Here is a 21,709-nt window from a genome sequence, read left to right as displayed (position 1 = left end):
TTCATTGGGACTGGTAGAACATTAAAAATTTTGTTGACAATTTGAGTGGCCGTTGCAGGACGAACACTGTTTTTAGCATTGTTCCAACTTTATAAATAAAGTATAGTAACAAGTATGATAATTTCTCCTGGCCTTTGGCCTAAAGGAAAGGGGAGTTATAAACAGATAAACCCCAAATCTCAGTCTTTGGCTTGACTTGGCAGTGTGTGTCAGAAATCTTTAGTAACATTTACCTTCTTAATTAGACTTTGCCTGATCTAATATTACACACAGTTTGTACACATTGGTGGCAGAATTGGGAATCACCCTGGGATGAAGACTTTTCTGCAGGGAATTGAATCATTTCACATGTGGAAACATACAGAACACAATTACTGAGAGAAAAACCGTGCTCTGGACTAAGTGGAGATAAGAGCCACCTGGGAATATGGATGCAGACAGGCTGAAAGTAGTCTGTTGGGTATATCAGTTATCCCCCGGCTTATACCAGCAGTGTGATTGCCTAGGATCAAGGAACACCAACAGGGCTTGGTGAAACACCTGAGGACCAAGAGTCATTATCATTGTTAGGCCCGAAGGGGCAGGAGAGGGAGTAGTTTCTGGAACCTTGAGAGAACTTAGCTGAAGGAGAGGGTAACTTGTTAGGAATGCAGCCACTGCTGACCAGTGACCTAGCAGGAAGTAAATCAAGGGGAATAAATACTTCAGACTTTTTCTTTTCCCACCCTGTGATCTGCTGGAGCCTTTCGTTGGTCAAACCCAACTGGAAACCAGAGGATATGGGAAACTGGGTGATTTAATTCAAAGGACAGCCCCGAGAGGCACTTAAAAGAGTTGGGGAAGGTTGGTTAGAGGTTCTGGAAGAGCAAAGGGAGGATGCCCCGCATGCTAAAGTCAAGGTCAAGTTAGTCTTGAAAGGTACAAATGAGAAGGTAATGTTTGAGCACAGTCCTATGAAGAACATAGAACATGGAACATTATAGAAAAGGAATGTGCTCGCTGATAACAGAAGGATAGATTCAGAGGCCGAGTTGTCACAGCTTCACAGCTGCTTTGTTCACATACTAGCCTTAGAATCTTAATTGCCAGAAAGGCCTTTAGAAATCCTGCAGTCCTGCCTCTCTTGCCATGTAGGAATCCGTTTCACCATGCCCAGCCAGGAGTGAGTGCGAAATACTCTCTCAGGGAGTCCTTTCCATCAATGCATAGCTTTTATTGTTAAAAATTTTGTTATTTGTCCAAATCACTGAATGTGTCACGATTAGGTTTGGCTGTATATAAGAGGAAAATCTAAAGGAACAGAGATCCTTAGAAGATAGAAATAGATTTTTCTACAGTAAGAGAAATCCAGAGTAGACAATTTGTAGCTGATACCACCATTCCTAGGTCTTTGAGGAGGTTCTACTGCTCATGGTGCACACTCTCTGGGTCCAGGATAGCTATTTTGAGCTTGAGCTGTGAAGTTTGTGTTTCATTGAACAGAAAGAGGAAAGGGAAGAAGCTTGCCCATCTTCTTAATTTATTATACGTACAGAAGAGTGTATAAAGCCCATATCCTCATTTTAAAGAATAATAATAAGATAAACAATCATTTATCTACCATCCAGGCTAAGAAATAGAACACTTACTCTCAACCTCATGTGCCCTAACCTTGGTTATATCTCCTTCCCTTTTCTCTAGAAATAACTACCATCCTGATTTTTGGAATAATTATTACCTTGCTGTTTTTCCTTTTTTTTTTTTTAGTTGTGTTACCATCTATCATTGTATCCCTGATTTTAGTTTTGTTTGTTTTTCAACTTAATATAAATGGATTTATATGCATTTTTGGTGATTTTCCTATGTTGCTCATTATTTGTGAGATTCAGTCATGTTGTTGCATGTAGTTTAGTTCATTTTCACTTGTTGTGTAGCATTTTATTACATGATTACCATAATTTTATTTGTCCATTCCACTGATCAGAGACATTTGGGTTGTTTCCAATTTGGGGCTTTTTTAACATTACTGTTATGAGCTTTCTTGTATATGACAGTGATCACAAGTGTAGAGTTTTTCTGTGATTTATTCCTAGGAGTGGAATTGATGGATTGTAAAGGGTATATATCCTTAACCTCACTAGATAATGCCAAACTTTTTTAAAGAAGTTGATACAGTTTATATTCCTAGCAACAGGATATGAGAGTTCTTGTTCCTACACAGCTTGACAAATTGATATTTATAAGGCTTTTAATTTTTTTGCAAATCTAGTAGGGATGAAATTTAATTGATTTCCATGTGCATTTTCCTAATTACTGAGGTTTTGTCCTTTTAAGTGTTTATTGACCATTTGGATTTCCTGTTTTATGGGTGCCTCTTCAAGTCATATGCCTTATCAATTATTTATCTATTTCTTCTTGTAGTTCTATTTGTTGCATATAATTTGAGATTTGGTTACTAGGTGCTATAGTTTTAAAATTGTTACATCTTACCTAGTAAGTTGTGCTTTTTATCTAATAGTGCTTTTTGACTTAATATAGCTATATGAGCTTTTTGTCATGAAATGGGCAAACTGTAAATGATGAATGAATGACTTCCTGTTGCATAGGCAGAAACTGCAGAACATTCTTCCTAACCTGTTCTCCTGGCACACTGGTTTATGTGTCCTTTTATCCTCAGAACTGAATCGATCATTTTTGAATTAAAAAATATGGAGTCTTCTTTTTTGAGGTATAACTTGTATATAGTAAAGGGCACAAATCTTAATTGTACAGGCTAATAATTACTTGCATATGGATACACTGTACTCACTGCCTAGATCAAGATGTGAAAAATGTCCAGCATCCCAGCAAGCTCCTCATATCCCTCCCAGTTGATACCCACCAAAGATTGTCATTCGTCTCACAGTGGACTGTTTTGCTGATTTTGAACTTTATATACGTGGAAACGTACTATATTTTCTTTTGTGACTGTCCTTTTTTGCTGAATGTTGATTGTAGCTGTGAGTTTCAGCCATGGTCTTATGTAGCAATAGTTTTAAAAATTACTGCTGTGTAGTTTTACAGTGTATAAAATATTGCAATTTATTCATTCTATAGTTGATGAACATTTAGTTTTCTTGTTTTTGGCTGTTATGAATGACACTGCTACATTGTTGAACATGTCTTCTGGTAAACATAGACAGAATTGCTGAGTTATGAATTACATTGCCAAACAAGTTTCCAAAGGGGTTGGATCAGTTTTGACTCCTGTGGGGTTTTCTTAATATATAACTTTTGGGTTTAGCTTTGAGCAACAACTCCTAAATTTCTGTTACCTGCACACTAGACAGTGGAGAGAGCTTTAAGAACTCTTTCCTGAAGTAGTGTAGGCACTCTTCAAATGTGAAATGCCTTTCCTTTTCTCTGCATTCTTGTTTATCTAATCTATAACTATTAATAAACATTCGATGGAAACAAGCAACCTTGGCTCTTTTTGAGTATTAAAAGGGCTCTGTTAAGGGCACAGTTTAGATTTGTAAGACAGCATTTATAGCAGTTAATTCCAAGGCTGAAATCATAATCCTCTGGAACTCTTTGGAACCCAGGTAGCTATTGTGGTATATTTACACTCTGTGCTTGGTATTGAGAAGACCTTTTTTGGAGGCTTTTTCAGAGAGGCATTTAAGTTCTCTGCTTTGAAGTGCATTTTGGCTGATAGGTCTAAAAAGAATATATTAATCCTGTCTTGAGTTCTAGTCTTAATAGTGCCTGAGTCTTTGAGACAGTTGGGGCAAATTGTTAATTCTGGCTCAGATTCTAATGGGAAGGAATCTAGGACAAATAAGAAAACGCCGTGGTGGACCTGCTCCTTGTTTCGCAGCCAGAGTGGATGAAAGCCTAGATTACATTACCCAGCCCTTGTTGACAAGCTTAAGATTTCATATGCTTTCCCATGAGTCATGACTGTAGCAGTCAGCAGCAATCTACCTGGGTGACTGAAATCAGGTTTATGGTCTGTAAACATAAGTAAGTAACTGGTTTAATCCTGTTTTGTGGGTAGGTAAGGGGACCCTTGCAACCTACTGATTGAATTAGCCTGTTGAAGGCTAACGGTTGACTTAACATCGGTCTTACAAAACTGAGGAGCAGCTCACTATTAATATGCATTTATTACCATCTATGAGAAAATACAGCATATGCATGGGAATCAAACCAAAACTTCTTGTGGCTCAACTTTTGTTACTTTGCTTGGGACATTGCAAAGGTTAGTTTTCCTTGCTGCTTATTGAAAAGAAGTGGAAAATGTTTATCATCAGAGAATACAGATTCATCAAATACTTAGTTAAGTGTTTATTGCCTGCAGTTATTTGCTTATTACCTTACTGTATTAAATATTCACAACAACCCTGTGAGTACATGGTGGTGTCTTTTTTTAACTTGTGAACTTTTTGTTGAGTAAATAACGATGGCATCTATTTTTACCAATGAGCAAAATCCAATTGCATAGAGGTCTAGTAAGTGCCAAAGTTCACACAGCTTCTAAGTGAGAGCTGAAATTAGAGCAGAAGTCTGTGAACACCCGTCCAGACTTTCTAGGACACCACAGCTGCCTGTCAAACACTATTAACACGACTCTCAAAGAGTCCACAGGACTAGTGATGAGATGTCAGTTCACGATAATACTCAGAGGTGGCTGTCCTTTTCAGATATCCTGGGTAGTGGCTGGAGTACATGTTCATGAAAAAAACACTGAAAACTATTTTTAGACAATTTCATCATTTTAGCAGTTAGTAATTCTATTTATAGACTTGGAACATATACCTTTAGGCAATAATGACCCTTTTTGTCTAGTTTATACATAATTGCTCTACAAATTTCTTAATTATTTTTAGATACTTAGAGTTGCTTTCATTTGGAGTCCAAAGCTTTTGATCTCTGTTTCTGGAAATGCAAAGTTTCTGCTGTCTTTGGCCTATATGGAAACCTTTTTTTGTTTGTTTATTTTTTTAAAGAAAGTCTGTAAATCCAAACAATCTTAAGTGATTGGTCTTAGCTAAGAGAACATTTGCTGAGTCATAATGCTTTTTTCTTTAAAGTATACGATCCAGTGGTTTTTAGTATGTTCACAGAGTTGTACAACCAAACCACCACAATTCTAGAACATTTTCAGAAGAAACCCCATACTCATTAGTCATCCCTTCCTTATGTCCTCCCAGTCCCCTAGTCCTAGGCAACGACCAAACTCCTTTTTTCTATAGATTTCCTATTTGGAACATTTCATATAAATGAAATCATATAATATGTGGTTTCTTTATGACTGGCTTTTTTCACTTAGCATAATATTTTCAAGGTTCATCCATGTTGTAGGATGGATCAGAACTTCATTCCCTTTTATTACAGTCATGAGGCTTTCCCTAGAGAATTTTGAGTAATGGATATATCCAGTAATGTTTGCTTTATATGTAATAGGATAGTTGTCATATTAGGGCTACTTCTGTGATTCATGTTAGAGAAGGGGTTATTAAAACCAAGGAATATGGACACTAGTGACTGGCCCTCAGGATGTCCTGAACCCTTTGTAATTATTTGCAAGATTTTGTATTCCCAGTTATTTTTTTGGTTGGGGGTAGTTTAGGGGACTGAGAACAGTGAGCTTTTGTTAAAAGATAACATTTATAGGTCAGGAATATTAAAATAAATATGCAAATAGAGGTCAAAACTAGTTTCTTCCACAGTGGAATGGGAGGGCATTTGAACCTTTACGGGGTGTGGCAAATTTTACATGTTGCTAGATTAAGATCAGTTTGCATTGCTATCAATTATCTACAACATCCAGAATTGTAAAATAACTTCCAAATAATCAGAATCAGAAAACCCAGAAGAATGTTCTAGACAGTGTGTAATTTTCCATCGAAAGTGCACATTTTCTCTTACGCCTTCAACTAGATTAACAGAAAAGTCTCAAAGTCTTCCAACTGTTAATTTTAAATTTAGAGTCTTAGTTCAGTTTTAAAAAGTAGCTCCTTTGTGACTAGATTTTGAAGGCAGACTTTCCAAAGATGTTTATATCAGTTGAAGGTCAGTCAGAGACTCAGGGGTAGGTGTCTCATTGATTGGTTTAAGTGGGATTACATGTTAGAAATCTCCAGAGAATTAGCCTTTGCAGCTTACGTAGGGTAGCCTTTTGGGCATATATTCAGTATTTCTCATCTTTAATAGTAGCATGACTATTGAAGGGAGGGGATTTCTATAACTAGTTGTAATTTGAAAAGTCTATCTTAACTCAGTGACAAAGGTAGATAGATAATCCTATTAATAAAATAAGTAAGCAGTCTGACTGCAGTCCTCAGTTGTGGTATTCTCAGGGAAGTCGGGACTTCTTTATGTGTGAAGAATGTGGGATTATTTCTACTAGGCCTTGCTTATTATCCAAGGAGTTCTCATTTTCAGTCTTCAGAGGATAATGACTTTTGTACTTTGAAAGTTAACTTCTGTAAGTTATTTAAGCTACTTACTGTAACAGACTCTGGGAGTTCGTAGCAAGTTTGGCAACAGTACATGTTCAAGTTTGCAGGGTACTTTCCACGCACATCTTCCCTACTTCCCTTAGGCTGAGAATGTATTTACCAAGAAAAGCCATAATTGCCTGTACGTCTACATCGCACAGCCCCTTCCTCTGCAGTGTTAAAATTGGTTTTACGCATTTCGGCATCTGCTAGTTTAAGCTCCCTGTAGTGCCTTTCTTGATACAATTCAGAAGAGAGGTGTTCAGAGTTTTTAGCTGATAGAATTCGCACCTGTCTTTACTTGATGCCTGGTCCTGACCATGAATAAATAAATAAAAACTTTTCGATGACCATTTGGCAGTCTCTGGGGCTGTCAGCTTTTATGAGCCCAGGAGCTTGGATTTTCCGCGAGTGCACTCCTACTGACTTGAGAACATTGCACATCTGCCTCCTTTCTGAGGCCAGGATTGTGTCTCAGTGATGGTGAGGTGCTTTGCCCAAATATTCCAGTGCCAAATGTAGAGCAGTTAAGCTTCTTAAGTGCTTGTGGACTCGTACTAAGCGTGTTTATCTGACTCTCGAGGCATGATTGGAAGGGAAAACAGTTAAGCTTTTTGAGATGAATTTCTCAGATTCTGGATCTCTTGACTCACATGGTAGAATTTGGGGGAAGTATATGGTTTGCTTTTTACCTCCTAAGCAATGATGACTCAGTTCCTTTAAACATTTTTTTTTTTTTTTGTCACAGTCACTACTGGTTGGTTGGTATGACTGGTTTATTGCTCAATTCTTACTTCTTTAATGGCCCACGAGAGTTTTCCCTTTGGGCTTGTGATCTGTTTTTGCTCATAAACTTTAATGCCATTTGAGGCTCTAAAGACAATAGTGTTTTCTCACCTGTTTACTTTGCTCTTTGAAGTTCCCCAGAATATAATATGAAAGAGAATCAGATTCAGTTAAAAACTCTTTTGTTCTGTTTTTAGGGCAGAAGTAGAGGAAGAATAAGTACTTAACTCTTTGGCTTGCTTTCTTCCGAGTTTTAACTTCACCCTTACCTGAGTCTCAATCTTCTGAGTACCATTTGATCTTCAGACATTAAGGCAGTGGGCAAACTGGGTAAAACAGGTTTTTCTTTTTCTCAACAGTCCATTCCTGCTTTAAAGCTCAGATTTCTGGCTCTTCTGGAAAAACTGTTGATTGTTGAATTGTGCAGTTGTATTAGAGGTGAGGGAAGTAGAAGGAAGAATAAAACAATACAAATCTTTTCATCTCTGCAGCATTACAGGGTGGAAGATTTTGATTTTCATTAGTATCTGGCCAAAGAATAAATATTAGTCAGGAGCCATGAGTTGATCTTGTGGATTGATGTGGCTGGGCCCTGACTTTAACACTTCCAGGATAGCTTGGTGGATGTTTTCTTTACCCCCATCTAGTAATATGTTAACTCAAGTTATTGGATAATTCTTTTATAAAAGGAGAAGATGGGGAGAGAATGGGGCATTTATAGTATAGAGAAAGGGTTCATAACCAAGGATGTCTGTCACAGTCACCTGGGGGAGATTTTCCAAAATACGTATTTCTGGGCTCCACTCTGTATTTACTGAACATCTGGGGGTGGGGTGTTCTGGAAAAGCGCCTTGGATGATTTTGATGTGTTCTGCTGGACTAGCCCCCACTAAATAATGGAGAAAGGATTGTTAGTGTTTGTATTAGCTCCAAAGGAAGAAGCACCATCCAGTGTGCGTCTGGAAGTGTCTTCATTCAGTGTATTCTCTTTTAGAATGCTTCTTCTGGTATAAGACATTTAATAGGGAAAAAATATCACTGCCTAATTGGCAGTTGGTTAAGTACAGTATTAGTTCTCAAAGAAATTTTTTTGAGGAAAAAGCTGTGTGGATAATGCCACTATGGGAAGTCTGCTTATGGAATCTTGTTCTCTTGAAGTGATTTAGGGACTGAAAGAGTTTAATGTCATGGGGGAGAGCTGTGGCTAGTACTGATAGGAAAGTAACTTGTGATTGAAGAATTCTGAATCTCCTGGACTTAGGTCCTCCAACACGTCATAATCCTGTCCTCATAAAAAATGTTGAGAATAAATCATAACTATAAAAAGCACTGAAATTGTGTTGAGTGGAAATAACCTTAGTGTTAACTCCCTTCACTGCACTGCATAGCCACATTCTAAATTTAAGGAAGACAGGAGTGAAATCACTTGAAGTCACTGGTTTTAAACCTAAAGGTCATGATCCATTTAGAGGGATGCAGAATCAATTCAGTGGGTCAAGCATTTAAACAAAGAAGAGAGAAATAGGAAAGAAACGTAACTGTAGTATCACAGGTAATAAGGTGTTAGGTATTATTTTGGAAATTTTTGTTTTGGTTTCATATCTTTCTGTTGCTATGTGTACTAGTTTGTGTTATAAAATACATTTCTGTGGGACTGGATTGGAAAAGCTTGAAACTCATTGGTTTAAAAAGTAGCATGCCCCATATTTACAAAATTAGTAGACTGCTACTATCATGTTCATGGAAGTATCTTGCTCCCTTGAAGTGATTTTGGGGGTGAAAGAGTTCAGTATGAGAATAGTAGGTTACCAAACTCCCATACATTCTAGCAGCTGCCTTTTGTCTAATAATGATTAGGATTATATTACTATTAGGATTTTGATGTCCTTTAGGCATCAGCTAAAACCTAAATCTTTATTTTTTATTTATTTTTTCATGGATTCTTTTTAAAAAATATTTTTATTGAAGTATATTCAGTTTACAATGTTGTATCAGTTTACGGTGTACAGCACAATGCTTCAGTCATATAGGAACAGATGTTCATTTTCATGTTCTTTTTCATCGTAAGTTATTACAAGATACTGAATATTATTCCCTGTGCTATATGGTATAAACTTGTCATTTATCCTACTATATATATATTAGTTGGTGTCTGCAAGTAACTTCCAATTTATCCCTTTCCCCCTCTCCCCTCCCCTGTAACCATAAGTTTGTTTTCTATGTCTGTGGGTCTGTTTCTGTTTTGCAGATAAGTCTGTCTTCTTCTTTTTTTTTTAGATTCCACATATAAGTAATACCATATGGTATTTTCCTTCCTCTTTTTGGCTTACTTAGAATGACATTCTCCAGGTCCATCCACGTTGCTGCAAATGGCATTATTTTATTTTTTATGGCTGAGTAGTGTTCCATTGTATAAATATACCACAGCTTCTTTATCCAGTCATCTGTCAGTGGACATTTAGATTGCTTCCATGTCTTGGCTATTGTATATAGTGCTGCTATAAACATTGGGGTGCATGTATTTTTTTGAATTAGAGTTCCCTCCAGATACATACCCAGAAGTGGGATTGCTGGATCATATGGTAAATCTGTTTTTAGTTTTTTAAGGAATCTCCATACTGTTTTCCATAATGGCTGCACCAAACTACATTCCCACCAGCAGTGTAGGAGGGTTCCCTTTTCTCCACAGCCTCTCCAGCGTTTTTCGTTCATGGACTTTTGAATGATGGCCATTCTGACCTGGTGGGAGGTGATACCTCATTATCGTTTTGATTTGCATTTTTCTGATAATTAGTGATATTGAGCATTTTTTCATGTGCCTATTGGCCATTTGTATGTCTTCATTGGAGAATTGTTTGTTTAGGTCTTCTGCCCATTTTTGGATTGGATTTTTGTTGTTGTAAGTTGTATGGGCTGTTTATATATTCTGGAAATTAAGCCCTTGTCAGTTTCATCTTTTGCAAATGTTTTCTCCCATTCTGTAGGTTGTCTTTTTGTTTTGCTTATGGTTTCCTTTGCTGTGCAAAAGCTTATAAGTTTAATTAGGTCCCCTTTGTTTTATTTTTTGCTTTTATTTCTGTTGTTTGGGTAGATTGCCCTAGAACATGCTGAGATTTATGTTGGATAATGTTTTGCCTGTGTTTTCTTCTGAAGGTTTATAGTGTCTTATCTTATGTTTCAGTCTTTAAGCCATTTTGAGTTTATTTTTGTGTATGGTGTGAGGGAGTATTCTAATTTTATTGATTTCTGTGCAGCTGTCCAGTTTTCCCAACACTATTTGTTGAAGAGACTTTGTTTACTCCATTGTATGTTCTTTCCTCCTTTGGTAGAGCTTAATTGACCAAAATTTTGTGAAACACCAATCTTTAGATTGGAAATGGGATGAATAAAATGAAAAAGGCTGATTAGTTTACTCATCCTTATTTGACAGTAGCTTCTTAACGTTAATATTTTGAATCTTCATACTAAAGTTTATCTTTTTTTCCTTTAACATTATAATTGTGAAAGATTTATGGGATTCTTTGCTACCATTTTACATACATTTCATTGGGTGAAGTATTTTGTTTTTTTCCTCTAGAGGAATATATTTCCAATTTTATAACTAAGTGTGAAGGAAAGAGTGCTTTACTTGTGGAAGTTTTATTGAAGCTGTTAAGCAAGGTTTGGAGATTAAACACCCACAGACACCCACACACACCCACAGACACACATATACACAGACATTATTTTGTGACTATTCTATGTCCCTTTTAGATAAAGAAATGAAAGCACAGATTGGTGAAATAATTTTCCTGGAATTGTGCAATAAGCTAGTGGCCTTCATAGATGACCATTTATAGTTCTTGTATTTCCAGAGACACAATGTGTAGATTAAGTTGAAATAAACAAAAGCCTAAGTGTTGTAATTATAAATACATATGCAGGTGTATAGAGACAAAAAAATGTATTTCTGTAAGTAAAAAAGATGTGGTGGGAAATTGTAATTATATTAAGCTCTTACGCTATCTCTATCTAGATGTTTATCTGTAGTCATGACCTAGCTGTACAATTTTAGTTTGTTGTATGTTACCATATATCCAAGGTATATTTGGCCAGGAACATAAATTGTGAAAAGAAAACTCTTGGGATGGCACTGAATTGTAATGTGTTAAGTGATCCTCTGCCCGTAAACACTGAGAATGAAGAATTGAGAGAGTGCTGAATACTGTCGGGAGGCCTGGGTTCCTATTCTCTACTCTGACACAAGCCCATCTGGATGAGCTCAGACACACCTTTCCACTTTGGGGCCTCTGTAAAATGAAAATGTGGGCTTGATCTCTGAAGGTCTCTTCAGCATTTAGATTGTATGCCTCCCCAGGGCTGGAATATTGCATCAGAACCCAGCCTGGGGTTGGTGCTATTTGCGAGGCCCCCAAGGAACTGCCTCATCCTGTTTTCCAAGGAGATAGCATACATTACCCCACAGAGCCCTCCAGTGCGGTGAGCTGCCAGTGTTGTGAGGTGCTTCTTCACTGGGGACTAGCCTGGGTTGTTTGTAGTAACCTAGAAGGATCTTGGAATGAGGCCGGGAGATGTAATTTCTGTGACCAACAAGTTGCCTATTCAGAGAACTTGCTAGAACCCATCTAAGTACAGTATCATTCTGTCATTGAAATAAGAGAATGTAGGAGGAGAACCTCTTAAGGAGATCAAGGACTTTGAATTCAAGGACTCCGATTATCTTCTCACAGCAATTGCAAAGAAGATACGCTTTTGCTGAAAATAATTTTGTAAATGTTAGCAAAGAATGCCTTCATATTTTAATAGGCTTTATAAAATTAAAGTAGTTTGCATTTGTTGATTCTTTGCTCTTTCTCTAATACGAGTTATGTTACTTTTTTGCTCAGTCAGTGCTGTGAAGAGTTGATAATATCTGCAGTCATCTTTTGATATTGGTAATCTCTATTTTCTGGGTGAGTTAGAACTAGAATCACCAGAGGAAAAGCTGATCTGAATGATTGTTCTTCCATCATCCCATTCATACACAGTAACCATTTGGTTTGATCCCAGCTTTAACACTAGAAGATTCTTTATAATGATGGAAATTATGACATACCTTTGATGATGATAGACTCCTCTGCTCTTTCCCGGGTCTTAACCAACACTGCCACTGCTCTGCAGGACTGAGACTGTTCATAGCAACAGTGGGCTCTAAGGAATGGCCACCAAGAACTGTGAGAGGGTTGCAGATAAGCTGCGTTTCCATGGCTAGCCCTCTGGGGAACCCAGTACTTGCCTAATGCCAATTATCTTATGCCACAGCCTAATTGCTAAGGGTATAAATGTTTTCAACAAACATTATTACTATTTTTTTAATTGAAGTACAGTTAATTATAGTGTGTCAGTTTCTGGTGTACAGCACAATGTCCCAGTCATGTATATGCATACATATATTTGTTTTCATATTTTTTCATTAAAGGTTATTACAAGATATTAAACATAATTCCCTGTGCTATACAGAGGAAACTTTTTTTAAAGTCTATTTTTATATATAGTGTCTAACATTTGTAAATCTCAAACTCCCAAATTTAACTCTTCCACCCCCTTTCCCTGGTAAGATTGTTTGCTATGTCTACGAGTTTGTTTCTGTTTTGTAGATGAGTTCATAGTGTCCTTTTTTTTTTTAGATTCCACATATGAGTGATATCATATGGTATTTTTCTTTCTCCTTCTGGCTTTACTTAGAATGACCATCTCTATGTCTATCCATGTTGCTGCAAATGGCATTATTTTATTCCTTTTTTTATGACTGAGTAGTGTTCCATTGTATAAATACACCACGACTTCTTTATCCAGTCATCTGTCAGTGGACATTTAGATTGCTTCCATGTCTTGGCTATTGTATATAGTGCTGCTGTGAACATTGGGGTGCATGTATCTTTTTGAATTAGAGTTCCCTCCAGATACATACCCAGAAGTGGGATTGCTGGATCACATAGGTAGATCTGTTTTTAGTTTTTTGAGGAATCTCCATACTGTTTTCCATAATGGCTGCACCAAACTACATTCCACCAGCAGTGTAGGAGGTTTCCCTTTTCTCCACAGCCTCTCCAGCATTTATTGTTCATGGACTTTTGAATGATGGCCATTCTGACCGGTGGGAGGTGATACCTCATTATAGTTTTGATTTGCATTTTTCTGATAATTAGTGATATTGAGCATTTTTTCATGTGCCTATTGGCCATTTGTATGTCTTCATTGGAGAATTGCTTGTTTAGGTCTTCTGCCCATTTTTGGATTGGGTTGTTTGTTTGTTTTTTTGTTGTTATTAAGTTGTATGGGCTGTTTATATATTCTGGAAATTAAGCCCTTGTCAGTTTCATCTTTTGCAAATGTTTTCTCCCATTCTGTAGGTTGTCTTTTTGTTTTGCTTATGGTTTCTTTTGCTGTTCAAAAGCTTATAAGTTTAATTAGATCCCATTTGTTTATTTTTGCTCTTATTTCTGTTGCCTGGGTAGACTGCCCTTGGGGAACATTGCTAAGATTTATGTCAGAGAATGTTTTGTCTATGTTTTCTTCTAGGAGATTTATCATGTCTTGTCTCATATTTAAGTCTTTAAGCCATTTTGAGTTTATGTTTGTGTATGGAGTGAGGGAGTGTTCTAAGTTCATTGATTTATATGCTGCTATCCAGTTTTCCCAGTACCACTTGCTGAAGAGACTGTCTTTTTTCCATTGTGTATTCTTGCCTCCTTTGTCAAAGGTTAATTGACCACAGGTCTGTGGATTTATTTCTGGGCTCTATTCTGTTCCATTGATCCATATGTCTGTTTTTATGCCAGTACCATGCTGTTTTGATTACTGTAGCTCTGTAGTATTGTCTGAAGTCTGGGAGAGTTATTCCTCTAGTTTCATTCTTTGTCTTCAGTATTGCTTTGGCAATTCTGGGTCTTTTGTGATTCCATATAAATTTTAGGATGGTTTATTCTAGTTCTGTAAAAAAAAAAAAAGTCTTGGGTAATTAGATAGGGATTGCATTAAATCTGTGGATTGCCTTGGGCAGTATGACCATTTTAACAATACTGACTCTTCCAATACAAGAGCATGGGATAGCTTTTCATTTCTTTAAATCATCTTTAATTTCCTTAATCAATGTTTTGTACTTCTCCATGTATAGATTTATTGGTCAGATTTATTCCTAAGTATTTTATTGTTTTGGATGTGATTTTAAAAGGGATTGTTTCTTTACTTTCTTTTCCTGCTAATTCATTGTTAGAGTAAAGAAATACAACTGATTTTTGTATGTTAATCTTGTATCCTGCTACCTTGCCAAATTCTTTTATCAGCCCTAGTAGTTTTTTGTGGAGCTTTTAGGGTTTTCTATATATAGTATCTTGTCATCCCCATACAGTGACAATTTTACCTCTTCTCTTCCAATTGGATCCATTTTATTTCTTTTTATTGCCTGATTGCTGTGGCTAGGACTTACAAGACTATATTGAGAAGAAGTGGTGAGAGTGGGCATCCTTGTCTTGTTCCAGATTTTAGTGGGAAGGCTTTCAGTTTTTCACTGTTGAGTACTACTCTGGCTGTAAGGTTTGTCATAAATAGCTTTTATGATGTTGAGATATGTTTCCTCTAAATCCACTTTGTTAAGAGTTTTTATCATAAATGGGTGAATTTTATCAAATGCTTTTTTTTGCATGTATTGAGATGATCATGTGGTTTTTGCCCTTTCTTTTGTGGATGTGGTGTATCACAGTGATTGATTTGCATATGTTGAACCATCCTTGTGTCCCTGGGATGAATCCAACTTAATCATGGTGTATGATATTTTTTATGTGCTGTTGGATTCTGTTTGCTAATATTTTGTTAAGGAGTTTTGCATCTATGTTCATCAGTGATTTTCTTTTTTGGTAGTGTCTTTGTCTGATTTTAGTATCAGGGTGATGATGGCTTCATAGAATGAGTTTGGGAGTACTCCCTCCTTTTCAGTCTTTTGGAAGAGTTTGAGAAGGACTGGTGTGAGTTCTTTGTATGTTTGGTAGAATTCCCCAGTGAGGCCATCTGGTCCTGGACTTTTTTTTGCAGGGAGGTATTTTATTGCTAATTCTATTTCATTTCTAATGATCGGTCTGTTCAAGTGGTCTATTTCTTCTTGATTCAGTCTTGGTGAACTGTATGTTTCCAGAAAGTTGTCCATTTCTTCTAGGTTGTCTAGTTTGTTTCCATAGAGTTGTTAATAGTATTCCCTTACAATATTTTGTATTTCTGTGGTATTGGTTGTAATTTCTCCATTTTCCTTTATTTTGTTTATTTGTGTTCTCTCTCTTTTCTTCTTGGTGAGCCTGGCCATCAACAAACATTATTTGAGAACCTGTCCTCCTTCTAAGCTTTTATGCTCCTACTAGAACATTGCATGTAGATATCCAACAGGAACATAACTCAAACCAATATTATCTTTTTCTCAAAATTTCCTCTACCATCTGAGGCTACCCTTCTTCTTGTAGTCTGCCATGGTTAGTGGTGACACCACTTAATCTCTCAAACTTGAACTTGAAAATTTGGAATTATCTGTACTCTTCCCACGACATACTTTCTGTATGTAATAAGTTATTAAAACCCTGTTTGTTCCACCTCCAGAAATGTTTTTCAAATCTATACTGCCTTTTGGCCCTGAAATACCACTTAAAGTCAAGCCCCAGTTTATTTCTCCCCTGAACTATTTCAATAATCCTCTTAACTAAAATTTTTGTCTCAGGAGTGCCAGAGGGCCCCTGGCAGCGACCCTGGCCCCATCCCACACCCCAGGCCCGTCTGCCACTGCCATGGCCTCTGGTGCTCAGTTTGCAGAAGATGCTGCTGCTGGAGCTTAAGGGGCTGCAGGGGGAGCTAGTGGAGGGCTTCCGAGTGACCCTGGTGGATGAGTGTGACCTGTACAACTGGGAGGTTGCCATCTTCGGACCCCCAACACCTACTATGAGGGCGGCTGCTTCAAGGCACGCTGCAAATCCCCCAACAACTATCCTCACTCCCTGCGGGCCTTTTGGTTCCTGACTATGATGTTGCACCCCCACATCTACGAGACTGGGGACATGTGCATCTCCATCCCCCAACCACAGTGGATGACCTCCAGAGCGGGGAGCTGCCCTCAGAGAAGGGAACCCCACCTGAGAACATCAGGACCATCCTCCTGGGCTCAGCGAACCCAACACCTTCTCACTGGCCAATGTGGACACCTCTGTGATGTACAGGAGGTGGAAAGAGAGCCAAGGCGACGGCCAGGGGTACAAGGTCATCATCTGGAAGCAGGTCCTGGGCTGAGGTGGACACAGAGGGGACGGCGAGAAGGTGCCCACCACGCCAGTTGGGTATGGCAGGAGACCGAGGCCTGGGTGCCGGACGGGGCTCCGACCTGCTCTACGAGGACAGTGAGGCCGAGGCCGGTAGCTGCTTTGGGGATGACTGAGGCAACGAGGGGTCCCACACCGCATTCTCACGAATAAAGTTACAGATTTCACCTCAGCCGGCCCGACTGTGGGCTCCCGGGCACCCAGGTCACCGCCACTGCCCCCTCACCTCTGGGAGGGGTGCGCTCCCGCTGGCTGGCCTGGGTCTCCTCAGCTTCCAGGGGGCGCCGCCCGCTGGGGTGTCCTCGGGGCCGCGTGTGCTGCGTGCGGCTCGGGGGCCTGGGCCCCGCGGGCCCCGTGCTGGAGCCAGAGACTTGCGGGCCCAGCTCACGAAGGGACAGGTTAGCTCGAGGTCACCTCTTCTCTGCTTTGGTTTGTTTGGAATCTAAATAAAGAGACATTATGAGAAAAAAAATTTTTTTTATCTCTAATCTCTTCTATTCCTCTCTCATGACGTTATCTTAAAAAAAAAAATTACTCTCTTGATTAATAACCCTTGCCTTTTGTTTTCATGGTTCTCCAGTTTGCTTTTTTTTTTAACCTCAACATTGTATTCTGGACATTTTTCCATAGGGTTTACTTAAATCTGTCTTCTTTTAATGCTGCACAGTATGAGTACATAAGATGTAACTATTTCTCTATGAATGGACACTTATGTTATTTAAATTTCTTTTACTATTACAAAAGGATACTGACATGGATGTCCTTGAAGATGTCTTTTAAAAAATTTTATTAAACTTTTTTTTAAATTGAAGTATAGTTGATTTACAATGTTATATTAGTTTCTGGTGTACAGCAATAGTGATTCAGTTATACATATATATATTCTTTTTCGTTACAGGTTACTGCAAGCCATTGAATATAGTTCCTTGTGCTATACAGTAGGAGAACATGTCTTTTTGTACGTAGGTGCAAGTATGTAGATATCAGAAAGTAGAATTTCTGGGTCCAAATGAATATACACTTAAAATGTTAATAGACACTGACAAAACTTTACGAAAAGTGCCTGTGAATTTATACTTTCAGTCTCCTATGCTTGTTTGGTTTTTTTTTTCCAAGACCATTTTAAATCTGGACCTAATGTACTTCTCCTGGCCTCAGTTCTCTTGTAAATTGATGCGTTCACTCATTTACTTGGTCACTGCCAGCCACCACCCAAGCTTTTATTCAGTACAGATTGTTTGCCTGTTACCCTGCTGTATGCTGAGGATTTAGCACTGGATAAGACAGATACAGTCTCTGCCCTCTAGCCTCTTACTGCATGGAACTTTTTGCCATTCCCAGACCTTTTTTATGCATTTGCAGCTATTGTTCTCTCTTCCTGGTGTGACTTTTTTTTTCCTTTTAACTTTTCTGCCTAGAGAATTTTCTTTGATCATTCTTTAACCCTTTTCACCAGCTTAGATTTTATCCTCTATCATATGTTCACCATCTCCCCTCACGTAGAGTTGGATAGGCCTTCCTTCGTGGTCTTTCTTACCACTGCACTTACATCCTTTTTATAATGTTTATCCTGAGGAGGTTTAATTACTCATTTATGTATGTGTTTGCCCGTGTGTGTCTGCAAGTGTATGTGTAGACCTCTCCTACTAGATCGTGAGCTGAGTAAGGGCGAGAGCTTACAGTGTTTACCTTATTGCTCCCCCAGCTTAATGCTTTAAACACTGGAGATGATTTATAAATGTTGACTAAGTGAATGCATGGCAAGCTAAAGATGAATTTATTTTGTACAGGGCACTCTGGGGGCTTGTGAATGTGACTGGAATCTTGTCAGTCTTCAGGGACCTAACCGTATTGTCAGGGAGATGAGGAACAGATGAGTGGCCCGCAGGGCAAGTTGTGATCAACTGTGTAGAAGCACAAATGAATACTGGAGGATTTAATGGGGGAGATTAATTCTCATGAGTGAGGTATTTTGGTAAATTTTCAGATGAAAAATTTTCTTGCTTGTGCCAGGTATTGTGAGGGGGTAAGATACGGTTCCTGGCTTTGAGAGTTTTTAAGTCAAATTGGGCCTTAGAGTGGAGACTGCCTGTGGGCCTGTTTTTGTATAGCCTGTGAGCTAAGAGTGATACTTGAATTTTTGAAGTTGTTTTTATAAAAGAATGTTTTGTGATATGTGAAATTATATGAAATTTAAATTTTAGCATCTGTAATTTTTGTTGGAACATAGGTACGTTAATTTGTTTACCCTCTGTTTTGACTGCATCTGTGCTCGAACAGCAGTTAAGTAGTTGTGACAGAGACGGTTTGGCCTGCAGTGCCTGAAATATTTATTCTCTGGCCTTTTACAGAACTAGTCTGCTGACTTTGTGGTTTGAAGATGGGAAAGATTCAAATAGAGAAGAGAAAGACATTTACATTGAGAGGAGTAGTTTGAGTTAAGAGAGCTGGAACAATGAATACTGCAGTCATCTAGAAGCTTTAGAGCTGAAACGATGATCTAGCTTAGCCTTTTATTTTACAGATAGACAGAAGATCAAAAACTGTCAAAGTCCACATGACTGGTAAGGGGCAGTGTGCACTGGAGTTACTGGAGCAGAAGCTTTGCCGACTTCAGAGGATGATAAGATAATTGCTGGGGTAGGGCCAGATCATGAATGGCCTTGCCCTTGAAAAATGAGAGTTGAAGAACAAACTAAGAATAGACTTTCTCTCTTCTCTGAATGTAATCTTTCTTTTTTTCTCTTGTATTTCTAGAAGGCCTTTGAGCCCTACTTCGAGATTTTGGAAGTGTATTCCACAAAGGCCAAGAATTATGTAAATGGGCATTGCACCAAGTATGAGCCCTGGCAGCTGATTGCGTGGAGTGTCGTGTGGACCCTGCTGATAGTCTGGGTATACCATTTTGTCTTCCAGCCAGAGAGTAAGTACACTGTCCCCTCTGTAAAGTATAGTGGAGTTACCCTGGCTTTGAAACTCATGGCTAATGGGTTGGACTGATTTCTTGCCTGATTGGGTTGGTTTTGATTTTTTAAATCTGCTTAGTTGGAAAGCAGGACATTGCCTTCTGACTGGTAAAGTTTTAATGGGACTGTTGTGTAACTGTAACTGTTTATGTTGATTTTTCTGGTTTTGCAGTTTACGTAAAAACCCGTAAGGGATTAGTCATTGTAAGGATCCACAGAATGTGGCTTAAATGGTCTTCACGTTTAGTTTCTTGCCTAGAACATAATTGTGTCACCTGGAGTTCCCAAGCATGAATTTATTGCTTTCATTTTTAGGCCATGCTTTCAATAAAGATAATGTGAAATTGGAACAACACTCCTGCAGGGACCGTTGGAATGTCTTCTATGTGCCAGGCACTGCACCAGGCTCTAGGGTTATCCACACAAGTGGTGCAGGGTCCCTGTCCTCTTGGAGTTAACCTCTGCTATTGGGGGACAGTACACTTTGAGTTTCCTGGGTAGTGACTCACAGAGCCAGACTGACATGGGAAGAGGAGGCCACTTCTCAGGGAGTGTGGAAGATGAGAAGTCTGTTAGTGATCAGTTTGTAAATCCTCCATCCATCCTGAGATCCTGCCCACACTCCCTGCAACACCCCCACCACTGTCCCCAGCCTGGTTGTATGTTACCTCCTTACTGAATTCTTTCCCCCCACCCCACAGGCTGTGTTTGGTAAATAAATGGTGGGAGTGGTGGTGGGTGTTCTGGAACACTCCCCTACTCTCCTTCCTCACCCTTAGTAGAGTATCTGAGTTAATAATATGGGTGAGAATTGCTTATCATTTCTCATTTGTTTAAAATCTATATAACTGTTGCTTCCCCGAGGACATCTGTTTGAAGGGGCTCTAACTGAATATTTTTTCTGCTTTTCTTCCTCTTTCTCTGGGAAAGTCAACTTAGAGGCCAGATTCTGCTTTCTTTCTTTACCATGCAGATAGCCATCCAGTTGTTCCTGTAACATTGCCAAATTATGGCGGAGTAAACTGTGCGTGTAATTAATGTGGAACTGAGACATGACTGCCCTGTAAGACTTTTAGTTCACTCCAGCTTTAAAAACCCTGTCCTTAGTTTCTGCTCCTAGTCTTTGCAAGATTTTCTCATAAACTCTGACAAATTAGACAGATTAACCCTTCTACTTCATCTGCTCTGTGGTTTAGAAATAGACACAACCCTTGTCCTTCGGCTCAGGCTTATTCCTTTCCTGGGAAGCCTTTGATTCAGTGCTGCTCGCTGCCCCACTCCTGTCCTTCCAGGTGAAGTGACCTATTCCAGAGGCTTCTAATGAATAACAATAATGTACTTTTCTTTCCTTTTTTATTGAGATAAAATATATATAACAAAATTAATCATTTTACCCATTTTTAAGTGGTCAGTTCAGTGCATTAAGTACATTCACATCATGCAACCATCACTACCATCCATCTCTAGATCTTTCTCATCATCATAAACTCTGTATCTGTTAAACACTAACTCCCCATCACTCCCTCTCCCCAGCCCCTGACAGCCACCATTCTGGGTACTTTTCCTTTTAAGGTGGCTGCATTTGTAAAACCAAACTACGGTCAGAGATCTTGAAATTTATATTTCTTTGCTGTGATCAGTGTTAGTTTTAGGTATTCACTTCTGTTTTCAGTTGTGCAGCCCACGATGCCCATGTGTCTTTTGCATAACTGATAGCAGAAGTACTGCCATCTTAGGACCTGGTACTTACTTAACTGCCATTAGTGTTGTAAAAAGAATGTGTCAGCCTCTGAGCATGCTGTGAGAAAGTTAATAGTGGCAGTGTGTTAATGGTATGTGCTGTCTAAATCTGCGTGAGCTGAACTCAAAGGCATTGCGGTTGTTTTATTTTTAGTAGCATTTTTTTTTCTTATTAAAGCAGTACATGTTTATTGTATAAAATTAGGCAATATAGATAATCCATAAGAACAAAATTAAAATCTTGTTACCTAGAGATAACCACTATTTATGTATCTGTATCTCTTTCTATGTCTGAATTGAGTTGAACCATACAAAATACAGTTTTTGTTGGTCAAAAATTGTTGAATATTGGCAATTTCATATAACCTTAACACATATACACACACAACACCTTTTTATTTTGTAACTTCCAACTTGAATA

General features: G+C 38.5%; 2 protein-coding genes and 1 pseudogene across 4 annotated transcripts in view; 2 read left to right on the top strand and 1 right to left on the bottom strand.

Moving 5' to 3' along the window:
* TBATA (thymus, brain and testes associated) overlaps nucleotides 1-17,123 on the bottom strand; it is a 55,496-nt gene extending 38,373 nt beyond the window's left edge. Inside the window, exon 1 of the mRNA XM_032470109.1 lies at nucleotides 16,809-17,123. The gene's annotated coding sequence lies outside the window, so the exon portion shown is untranslated. The remainder of the gene's footprint in view (nucleotides 1-16,808) is intronic.
* SGPL1 (sphingosine-1-phosphate lyase 1) overlaps nucleotides 1-21,709 on the top strand; it is a 53,840-nt gene that overhangs the window by 4,767 nt on the left and 27,364 nt on the right. For all 3 annotated transcript variants that reach the window (XM_032470107.1, XM_032470106.1, XM_006181159.3), the window contains exon 3: nucleotides 19,340-19,505. In XM_032470107.1, coding sequence (XP_032325998.1) covers nucleotides 19,340-19,505 — 166 coding nt within the window. The remainder of the gene's footprint in view (nucleotides 1-19,339; nucleotides 19,506-21,709) is intronic.
* Nucleotides 1,149-16,814, top strand: LOC102517113 (annotated as a pseudogene).

The sequence above is a fragment of the Camelus ferus genome, chromosome 29 (genome assembly GCF_009834535.1).
Source record: "Camelus ferus isolate YT-003-E chromosome 29, BCGSAC_Cfer_1.0, whole genome shotgun sequence".
NCBI lineage: Eukaryota > Metazoa > Chordata > Mammalia > Artiodactyla > Camelidae > Camelus > Camelus ferus.
This window is presented reverse-complemented; position numbering and strand designations above follow the sequence as displayed.